At 42.9% G+C, this 12116-nt stretch overlaps 1 protein-coding gene across 1 annotated transcript in view; it reads left to right on the top strand.

Moving 5' to 3' along the window:
* LOC310775422 (NLR family CARD domain-containing protein 3-like) overlaps window positions 1-9850 on the top strand; it is a 257943-nt gene extending 248093 nt beyond the window's left edge. The window contains exons 7-8 of the mRNA XM_083635570.1: window positions 615-661; window positions 9173-9850. Of these exons, the coding sequence (XP_083491696.1) occupies window positions 615-661; window positions 9173-9705 (580 nt within the window). The 3' untranslated portion in view covers window positions 9706-9850. The remainder of the gene's footprint in view (window positions 1-614; window positions 662-9172) is intronic.
* Window positions 9851-12116: the final 2266 nt, after the last annotated feature.

The following is a 12116-nucleotide window of genomic DNA, read 5'->3' as shown; positions in this document are numbered from 1 at the left end:
TATCATACTGTGAGGCTGTTTTTGAATTTATCTCACTGAAATCAAACTTTACTCTGAAAAGGCTTTCTTCTCCCAAGCATGTCTTTGAGTCATTGAAAAACACTATAAACTAATAATAATAATAATAATAATTATTATTATTATTATTATTATTATTATTATTATTAAATTATTATTATTATTATTATTATTATTATTAACAATAATAATAATAATATGATATAAAGAACATCACAGCAGACATTTTTAAAGGTTCTTCAAAGAGCTTCAAAAGGTTCCTCAAGTAACCCCAAGAATGGGTTCTTCGAAGAACCTTTTCTTGAAGGTTCCTCAAAGCACCTAGGGGTTCCTCCACAGCGACAAGCTGAAGAACCCCTAAAGGTTCCTCCAGGAACTTATAGTTTTAACAGTGTATGGAGATGCAACCTCTGCTAGAAGGCTGAGTGTCACACACATTTTCTGTGTCACACTGCAGACTGGAATCTAATAATTAATCTAATAATCCTCTATCTATGGCGGATATGAGTGGAAATCCTTCATATTGAAGGATATTAAATGTCCATGTTTCCATCATCAAAGAGAATCTGCCGGTCTGACTTTGTTTATTCCTCCAGGGTGGACCATGATGGAGCGCAGTGGCTGAAACCAGGCCTGAGGAAATGTAAGTGTGTATTTAGTTTGATTCATGAAAACAAATAAACATATTCAACTACTAAGATAGAAAATCCATCTACACCACATCTACATTCACATCCTACTGACTCAGGATGATGACATCATGTGACATCATCAAACTGCTGAGAAATGAATGATCAAACTCAATAAATCAACAAATAACCATACGGTCCTGTTTCACTTTCCTGCTAACTCAGTTAACCAGATAAGTTTGTTGACAATTTGGCATAAGTCCAGGATTTTCTGTTTTCACAAAGCCAACAATTTAGCCAGACTTGTTACTAGGGCAACAGAGCCTTAAGCCCAAACCTGTAAAAGTCAGGTTTAAGCTCAAGTTAGCTGATAGTTTGAACATATTATCATTATAAGAAGCATTTAGAAGATAATGTGCTTTTACACATAGACAGCCAGCATGATCTTTATGAATATTTTTCTAATATAATGTATTATTATTTTATTGTTGGCCTCCACTAAAGTAGCTTATTGCATCATTCATAGTTTAAAAAAACTCATTGTTTATCTTGTACTGGCTCTCACGGACCCCTTTTAGTCTTCTTCTGCGTTTTCCTGCAGCAGGGAATAAATCCGCTCGTCGTTTCCAGTCTTCCTCCTTCCTACATGTTATAGCCAGACGCAAAGCTACAATATCTGTCATCTGTCTGTCTGTCTGTCTGTCTGTCTATCTATCTATCTATCTAGATAGAGCTTTGTGTCTACTCACTTCTAAATCTCCTCTGATGCGCATCCATTCAAGTTTTTAAGGTGAGCCAATCAGAAGCAGAGAAGGGCGGAATCTTTTCCCTTGCCTTCCGAGGATAAAAATGGCGACTCACTTGCCTGCGGCCTACCCTTCCTGCCTGACCTGAGATGAGAAGAAGATGAAGCGAAAAAACTACTTACGCTACACAAACAAAACTTTTAGACTGCTTTCAGTGAAAACGACCTCGCAACAACGACCATGCTAATGCTAACGTTACACCAGTAGCCACTAGCCAGCAGCACAGCTAACGTCAATAGCGTGGTAATGTCATCGGTGCCATGGCACGAGTCCGATACCTCACGAGTCCGACACCTCACGAGTCCGAAAAAAGAGGCTAACTTCCCCCAGACCCTAACCCAAAACCTAACCTCTCCCACCCCCACGCCTAAACCTAACCTCCCCCAGACCCTAACCCAAAACCTAACCTCTCCCACCCCCACGCCTAAACCTAACCTCCCCCAGACCCTAACCCAAAACCATGAGGTGTCGGACTCGTGAGGTATCGGACTCGTGAGGTATCGGACTAGGGGGCAGTCCCCATGTCATCTCGGTCCTAGCGCTATTAACAGTTCAGCTAATGTTGCTATTGCTAGCAATAACATTACGGTGCTCAAACAAGTTGGAGAAGATGCCGACACAGACGCTGCCTCTTCGAATGAAGACGACAACCAAGGTGAGCACTTTTTAATAGAAGCACAACCTTTGCAATTTATCTTAACAACATGCCAGGGCTCGACATTATTTATCATTTGCCCGTTACTGTATGTCATGTGAGAACAACACATTGAGGGACGTTACTGTATGTCATGTGAGAAACAACACATTGAGGGACCGTTACTGTATGTCATGTGAGAAACAACACATTGAGGGACCGTTACTGTATGTCATGTGAGAACAACACATTGAGGGACGTTACTGTATGTCATGTGAGAACAACACATTGAGTGACGTTACTGTATGTCATGTGAGAAACAACACATTGAGGGACCGTTACTGTATGTCATGTGAGAAACAACACATTGAGGGACGTTACTGTATGTCATGTGAGAAACAACACATTGAGGGACCGTTACTGTATGTCATGTGAGAAACAACACATTGAGGGACCGTTACTGTATGTCATGTGAGAACAACACATTGAGTGACGTTACTGTATGTCATGTGAGAAACAACACATTGAGGGACCGTTACTGTATGTCATGTGAGAAACAACACATTGAGGGACCGTTACTCTATGTCATGTGAGAAACAACACATTGAGGGACCGTTACTGTATGTCATGTGAGAAACAACACATTGAGGGACCGTTACTGTATGTCATGTAAGAAACAACACATTGAGGGACCGTTACTGTATGTCATGTGAGAAACAACACATTGAGGGACCGTTACTGTATGTCATGTAAGAAACAACACATTGAGGGACCGTTACTGTATGTCATGTAAGAAACAACACATTGAGGGACCATTACTGTATGTCATGTGAGAAACAACACATTGAGGGACTGTTAATCTATGTCATGTGAGAAACAACACACTGAGGGACCGTTACTCTATGTCATGTGAGAAACAACACATTGAGGGACCGTTACTGTATGTCATGTGAGAAACAACACATTGAGGGACCGTTACTGTATGTCATGTGAGAAACAACACATTGAGGGACCGTTACTCTATGTCATGTGAGAAACAACACATTGAGGGACGTTACTGTATGTCATGTGAGAAACAACACATTGAGGGACGTTACTGTATGTCATGTGAGAAACAACACATTGAGGGACGCTACTGTATGTCATGTGAGAAACAACACATTGAGGGACCGTTACTGTATGTCATGTGAGAAACAACACATTGAGGGACGTTACTGTATGTCATGTGAGAAACAACACATTGAGGGACCGTTACTGTATGTCATGTGAGAAACAACACATTGAGGGACGTTACTGTATGTCATGTGAGAAACAACACATTGAGGGACGTTACTGTATGTCATGTGAGAAACAACACATTGAGGGACGTTACTGTATGTCATGTGAGAAACAACACATTGAGGGACCGTTACTGTATGTCATGTAAGAAACAACACATTGAGGGACCGTTACTGTATGTCATGTGAGAAACAACACATTGAGGGACGTTACTGTATGTCATGTGAGAAACAACACATTGAGGGACGTTACTGTATGTCATGTGAGAAACAACACATTGAGGGACCGTTACTGTATGTCATGTGAGAAACAACACATTGAGGGACCGTTACTGTATGTCATGTGAGAAACAACACATTGAGGGACCGTTACTGTATGTCATGTGAGAAACAACACACTGAGGGACCGTTACTGTATGTCATGTGAGAAACAACACATTGAGGGACCGTTACTGTATGTCATGTAAGAAACAACACATTGAGGGACCGTTACTGTATGTCATGTGAGAAACAACACATTGAGGGACCATTACTGTATGTCATGTGAGAAACAACACATTGAGGGACCGTTACTGTATGTCACATTTATTTTGGCTACTTTCAGGATATTTTGATCCTAATACTTTTGGACTTTGTCTTTTACAGCTGCCGGGACACGACCTGGTGATGCCCGCAGGCTGAAGCGGTGTTCTTCAGTCATGATTGTGATGTCATCAGTGATGATGTCATCAGTGACAGTGTGTTTTTACATTGTGTTTATAACATGTTTAAAAACCTGCCTCGATGATTTAGATGTTTATGTAAGTATTGATTTGCACTACCTAGTACCTACCTCATGTCCCTCCAACCAAAATATGAACACCTTTTTAAATAAACCCAGGCTTTAGGTGAGTCACCTTTTTGATAATAGAGCACTTAAGATTTGAGTGGTTTTGTGTCTGCCTCAGTTTGTTTTGATGTGTTTGTCACCTTTTATAGTCTTCATGGGTTTGCATCACTGATTCTTATTTACCGTAAATTCCGGACTATAAGGCGCACCGGTCTATAAGCCGCACCTTCAAAGGTGACTATTTTTTTCTTATATAAGCCGCACCGGTCTATAAGCCGCGGGTGTTTTGATGTTTAATTACCATATGTAAGGCTTCGTGCACAGAGGGGATTGTCGGGAAAGAGATGGCTGTTTGGGGAAGCTCCCATTTATTAACATTTCAACAAAACAAAAGTCAGGTCACTAATCCCCAGACCGCGGGTGTTTTAATGGTATTTTTTGTTTTTTTTACAGTGCACACAGTGTCCGCGGTGTGGTGAAAAGAGGGCAAGAGAGGAAATTAAAACAGAAGTGGATTTATAGTTAGAAAGAGTGCTAAAGAAGAGAGAATTCCGTTTTTTATTTTTTTATTTTAGTTACTCACAGTACTATTGACCAGTCCAACTCAAAAGATATTCGGCAGTTTCACTTTGAGCTCTTGTTCCGCCGCTGTCCATCAATGGTTATGACGAGTCTCGCTGGGTACAGTACGCCAAAGCGATATCCATTGACTTTAACCTTTTCGATGATGCTGTTGTATGTTGCGCGTTTCTGTTGCACCAACGCGGAGAGGTCCTGCCGGACGAAAAAGCGCGTACCCTCCCAGGTGAGGGGCTTCTTCCCCGCAGCCTGGAGGATGAGTTGACGGTCGGGCCAGCGGAGTAGGCAGATGAAGATGGCCCTCGGTGGCAGGCCGGGGTCTGGACGTGGCCGAGGCGCCCGGTGTGCCCTGTCCACCTCTGGTGGTTTCTCGCCTTCCTTCAGGTCCAGGATGTAACACAGGATTTTGCCACGAAAGCGTCCATGTCACCAATCTCAGCTCCCTCTTTTACATTGATCAGGCGAATGTTATTTCTTTTACTCCTGCTGATTAAGTCATCAACCTGCGTGTGCAGCGTTTCGATGTTTTTGCATTTTATCCACTTTCGGACTCACTGTGTTGTTTTTGTCCTCCAGTGCGCTGATGCGCTTTTTTTAGAAACTCTGTTCACGGTTGCATTATTTTCTTTAGTGAGTGAGTGGATGGACTTCTGCACGTTTTCAAACTTGTTTTCAAGCTGCTCAAACCTCTGAGCGATGTCGGACTTAATCGATAGTGTTTCACGGAGTAAAAGTTTAGCCCAAGCCGTGTATCTCCAGCCTCCAGCAGGTGAGTCATTTCCTCATTCATGGCGGTGATTGCTTCTTTCTTTCTTTCGTCTTTTTCTTTCTGCTTACCTGTGTTGTGTTATGTTATGTTATGTTATGTTATGTTATGTTATGTTGTTAAAAGAGGGCAAGAGAGGAAATTAAAACAGAAGTGGATTTATAGTTAGAAAGAGTGCTAAAAAAGAGAGATTTTTTTTTTTTTGGGAAAAAATCCATAGATAAGACGCACCGTTATATAAGCCGCAGGGGCCAAAAAAGGCCAAAAAACGGGAAAAAAGCCGCGGCTTATAGTCCGGAATTTACGGTACATTGTTTTTAATATATTGTGGAATTGTTTGCATGATGATATTTGCTATTTATGATATTTCTATATAGCTAAAGAGGAATGTCTGACTTTTTAAATAGTGTTCAGCTTTTCAAACTAAATTATTTATTTCAGTTTCAGTTTTAGGACTGAGCATTTTTCAGTTGAATTGGTTTTGATGTGTGGAAGAGGATAATGGTACTTACTGAAAATGCCTGATCTTTCTGCAGTGTTACACACTGTTTTTTCTTCTGTATGAGAAATAGTCTTTGTCTTTCCTCTCTGCTGTTGTCATAGCAGCACTTTGCTAATATGGTGTTTGGTTTGCTGCATGCCGACATGTTTATTAAAAAATAAATTAATCTCTGACTGAAACTGAAACACCATATCGCCTCATTGTGAATCTAAAATATCTTATATTCATGCATTAGGCTGTAAGACCAGTAAGATTTTGCAAACTGCCCCTTGAGAAAATAATGTTGTTTTACATGTCACAGTTTAACACAAAGCATGAATACATTGCAGGCTGCTTAAAAAACAACAACTCTCTCTCTCTCTCTCTCTCTCTCTCTCTCTCTCTCCCCCTCTCTCTCTCTCTCCCCTCTCTCTCTCTCTCTCTCTCTCTCCCCCCCCCCTCTCTCTCTCTCTCTCTCTCTATCGTCTTCATTGATTGTTCCCGCATTCATCATCATTTCAGGAACACTTCCTGGACTTCAGATGGGAAGGTCCGGTCTCAGCCCAGCAGGCTTGCCCACTGTCGCACGCACGCGCGCGCGCGCGCACGCACACACACACACACACACACACACACACACACACACACACACACACACACACACACACACACACACACACACACACACACACTCTCTCTCTCTCTCTCGCGCCGCGCGCTCACGCACACTCGCTCACTCTCGTGTCTTCACTCTTCACTCTTCCGTCATTCCTCTGTGTTTACAGGTCAGGACTGTGAAAATCATGAGAATAACAACCTCCTAAAGCTCAACTTTAAGTAGCGCGAGAGTGATGACTTTGTTAGTTTATCTGTTTGTTTCTGCATCCGGTTTAAAAGAGGGGAAATCTCCGCGAGACTTCACATGTTGAGACAGGCTTGGTGGTCCACTGTAAAAAATGGTGATTGACATGTTTTGAGCAGAGCACAATAGTAACGTGTGTATTTATATTATACAGCTGTAGTTTCAATGTGTTGTCCCTGCACACCTGACATCTGTTATTAAAGAAGGTTTATTTATGTTGCTGAGAAGTGTTTCAAGGTTTAATTCACTACATTCATGCATCTAGTAACACTTTAAGCTGCTAATTCTCCATTTTGAGTTTGGATCAAACCTACACTGTAAATGTTTATTTCCAAAATATTTCAAGTTAAATAACTTTCTCTATGTGTCCATGTGGAATGTTTTGAAAGGAGACGGCTAAAAATAGCTTTGAGCAAAAGTAAGCTTATTCATCTTGCTCAGTGAATTATAGGATATATTTAAGCAATATAGCATGAGAGCAAGTGTGTTGTGTTGAATATATCACACTGATAAGCTGTTATCCCACGAGGCCGCAGGCCGAGTGGGATAACAGCTTATCAGTGTGATATATTTCACAACACACGCTGCTCGAGTGCTATATTGCTTTTATAAAACGGTTTCCAAGTATAATAATATAATAATAATAATACTATAAGTCCGACTGGCATGGTTTTTCTTTAAGAGTCAGTTGAAACAATACTGTAAGGCGGGACCTCTAGCAAGAAGATAGACGTGCGGGTGATTTGATTGGATCGTTCTGGAGACTGAAGTCGACATTGGCCAATCCTGGCGCTTGCTGAGAGCAAAGCCCGACCAGGGGCCGGTTGCACCAATGGCGGCGATTGAGCCAGAAAGACAGTCTGAATGAAATTGAATGTAACGTTCCCAATTCTATGTATTAACTTCTAAAAAACTAACGGCAACATTTTGGAAGGCTAAGCCACACAACTAGTTAGTTATAATCTAACGTCGTGCTTTCAAAGACAGCGAACTGGCGGTGTTACGACGAACACGGCTCAGTTGACCGCAGTTACGACGATGACGGTCAAAAAGGTCTCCGCGGAGATCTCTGTTACAGGCAGTTAAGACCAGTGTAAGACCAGTTGGTGCAACCGGCCCCAGAGCCGTATGCCGACACCAAGTAACGTACTTTTAGTAAGAGAGTTGCGCCATCATGCGTCCATAATGACTCATTGTACAAAGACTTGAAGGACTAGTGACCCTCCATACAGCAGATCAGGAGAAAGCTGTTTGGCTCGAGCGCAGCACTGCCATTTAGTAAGAGAGTTGCCATGGTAACCAATAACCCATGGCCATGGGTTATTGAACTCGGTTACTGGAATTATACAATGGCTGTGAACCAATCAGATTGCTTGATTTGAGGTACCCATTTTATAAAGCATAGTATAGTATGGTATAGTATAGTATAGTATACTATATATATAGGCTACATATAGGAGGGATCAGCCGAGCAGCATTTTTGTAAACAAACCGTGTCACTGGGTGGCAACAGCAATGGAACTGTATGGAGCCCAAGTGGCGCGAGGCTTGCGTGTCTCACTCTAGCCGGCTAACTGCCGCGGGGTTCCGCATTTCTGGGTGGCAAGTGACGTCACGCTGATTCGTCCTATAGGCCTAGTGTATTCACCTTATCATTTATCATTGATCACCATTGTGGCAGCAGGAACAAGAGTTGTAGGAAGGTTCCTAGTAGAGGATGGATCAGATGCAGAGGATGAGTTTCCCCACAGAGACAAATGAACACAGACAGACAGATTGGTGTTAACACATGACAACCAAACATATGACCCCGGGTCATAACAGTGTGTGTGTGTGTGTGTGTGTGCTTACCTGTGTGTGTGTGTGTGTGTGTGTGTGTGTGTGCCTGTGGGTGTGCGTGTGCACGTGCGTGTGCACGTGCGTGTGCGTGTTCACACACACACACACACACACACACACACACACACACACACAGTGTATCTCTCTCTCACTCACACACACACACACACACACACACACAGTGTATCTCTCTCTCACTCACACACACACACACACACACACCTCTTCTTTGTAATGTTGTGGATTGTTTAAGTCGTATGTGAAACAGGACTCAGGTGTTTTAGATCAGAACCTGTTTCTATCAAACTCCCTGTATGTGTTTGATGCTGCTGAAACAACACAATGAATGTCCATGTGTGGACAATAAATACATTCTATTCTATTCTATTCTATTCTGTTCTGTTCTGTTCTGTTTTAAGCTGCTGCTGTGTTGTGTCTTGTTGTCTCATCAGATGCCTGTGAACTCACACTGGACTCAAACACAGCAGCCAGAAGCCTCCTCCTGTCTGAAGACAACAGAAAGGTGACGAGGGTGGAAGAGCAGCAGTCATATCCTGCTCACCCAGAGAGATTTGACGGCAGGTCTCAGCTGCTGTGTAGAGATGGTCTGACTGGTCACTGTTACTGGGAGGTGGAGAGGAAAGGAGTGGTTGTTATAGGAGTGACTTACAGAGGAATCAGAAGGAGAGAAGAGGGTGATGACTGTGAGATTGGACAGAATGAAAAGTCCTGGTGTCTGTGGTGCTCTGATTATCAGTACACTGCCTGGCACAATAAGACATCAACAGTCATATCTTCCCCCTCCCCCTCTAACAGAGTAGCAGTGTATCTGGACTGGTCTGCTGGCTCTCTGTCCTTCTACAGAGTTTCCTCTGACACACTGATGCACCTCCACACCTTCACCTCCACCTTCACTGAACCACTTTACCCTGGGTTTGGGTTTAACCCTGATGCCTCAATGTCTCTGTGTCAGATAGAGGAGTGAGAGAGAAACACTGTGACCAAACACAGCTGCTGAGATGATGCTTCACTCTGTACAGGATCACACACACACACACACACACACACACACCCACACACACACACACACACACACACACACACACACACACACACACTTATTGTTCAGGTCATGGCTGACTGTAGAGGAGCGAGTTTCTCCTCTCCTTTCCTCTTTTGATACAGATACAACATTCTCAGGTTCTAATGACATTCTAATGTGTGTGTGTGTGTGTGTGTGTGAGAAAGAGAGAGAGAGAGAGAGAGAGAGAGAGAGATTGTGTGTGTGTGTGTGTGTGTGTGTGTGTGTGTGTGTGAGAGAGAGAGAGAGAGAGAGAGATTGTGTGTGTGTGTGTGAGAGACAGAGTGTGTGTGTGTGTGTGTGTGAGTGTGAGAGATAGACTGTGTGTGTGTGTGTGTGTGTGTGTGTGTGTGTGTGTGTGTGTGAGAGAGAGAGAGTGAGAGAGAGAGAGAGACTGTGTGTGGGCACCGTGCACGCACACACACACTGTTACGACTGTGGTCATATTTAGGGTTATTTTTCATTAGGCTATGTCAGAGCCGTGTAGATAGAAGAGTCCCGACATCTCCATTCACTCCAATGGACCAGTTTTTTACTCTCAAGAGTTCCAGGAAGTAAGGTCCTGGATTAAGCAGCACTGTCGAGTTGCAGCAAAATAGACAGTTTGTGTTGTCCTCTGAAAGGGTTTTTCATCCCTTGAATCAAATTGTACATTATCAGCTTTATTTTAGCATGCAAACGTAGCGCGAGACCCATTCCTGGCTGTTCATTGGCTAATGAGTCTCGCATTTCGGTCCTCCGCTGACGCCACTCTCTCTCTAGAGGACACTAGGCTTGTGTTTGCTATATGAGTCAGGAGCCAGCAGGTGATTGGCTGGTTTTGATAGATGTGTCAGGAGCCAGCGGGTGATTGGTTGGTTTTGATTGATGTGTCAGGAGCAGCCAGCAGGTGATTGGCTGGTTTTGATAGATAAGTCAGGAGCTAGCGGGTGATTGGCTGGTTTTGATGTGTCAGTAGCCAGCAGGTGATTGGCTGGTTTTGATAGATGTGTCAGTAGCCAGCAGGTGATTGGCTGGTTTTGATAGATGTGTCAGGAGCCAGCAGGTGATTGGCTGGTTTTGATAGATGTGTCAGGAGCCAGCAGGTGATTGGCTGGTTTTGATAGATGTGTCAGGAGCCAGCAGGTGATTGGCTGGTTTTGATAGATGTGTCAGGAGCCAGCAGGTGATTGGCTGGTTTTGATAGATGTGTCAGGAGCCAGCAGGTGATTGGCTGGTTTTGATAGATGTGTCAGGAGCCAGCAGGTGATTGGCTGGTTTTGATAGATGTGTCAGGAGCCAACAGGTGATTGGCTGGTTTTGATAGATGTGTCAGGAGCCAGCAGGTGATTGGCTGGTTTTGATAGATGTGTCAGGAGCCAGCAGGTGATTGGCTGGTTTTGGGGAGGCCCAGCCCTTAAAAGAGAGCTGAGAGCATGCAGATGCTGGTGCACACAGGGGTCATCTCTCATCCTCCTCTCCTCCCAAACGACCACCACTTCACACCTGTTCTCTATCATTATGTTATTCTTTGTATATTGTTATTATAAATGATGCAGGAATGAAAACATGTTCACTTCATCATGTTCACATAAATCATCTGTTTTATAGTTTGTATTCATGTTGCAGCTGTAGGAGTAGCTGTCATTTCTGTGTCACTTTGTCTCCTGTGTTGTTAGGTAGGAAGGTAACAGACTGTCTTTAGCTTTTCTTTATTTTGAGGAAGGTCAGATTTAAACTCTTTTAGGTAGAATTGTTGGCACTGGCCTCCTCTGAAGCTAACTGTCCATCTCAAGCAGCTCAGCTTTACATCTGATGTTATTTAGAACTGTTCAAAATCATCTGTCTATTTAAACCTGTTCATCTTTATTCATTTGTAATAAATACATCATTTTTCTTGCCATCCAAACCAGTGGCTCGTTTCATGTTGCTTCAAGGTACCCCTAGTCACGCACGCACGCACGCACACACACACACACACACACACACACACACACACACACACACACACACACACACACACACACACAGACAGAGTGGAGTGAATGTGGTAACTGAACAGTTGTAACTTCACATGGACAACAACAGACTAGAGGTTACAGAAACATCATTATCTGTGTCTGTCTCTGTTTAACCAACAAAATGATCTGTCTCTGTATCCACATAGAAGACAGGAAGTGGGTGTGGTTTATACCAGAAGTCACATAAATCGGGCAAATGTATTTTCTAACCTAATATTAATTGTCAATTCAATGTTTGTGCCCTCAAAGAATACATGGCTTTAATCTTGACATATAATTTATTATGAAATATATTTCCAAATCCTCATGTTGTAC

The sequence above is a fragment of the Poromitra crassiceps genome (assembly GCF_964638095.1).
Source record: "Poromitra crassiceps genome assembly, chromosome: 4".
In the NCBI taxonomy this organism is placed as follows: domain Eukaryota; kingdom Metazoa; phylum Chordata; class Actinopteri; order Beryciformes; family Melamphaidae; genus Poromitra; species Poromitra crassiceps.
The sequence above is the reverse complement of the archived record's forward strand: the minus strand, read 5'-3'. Positions and strand labels throughout refer to the sequence as shown.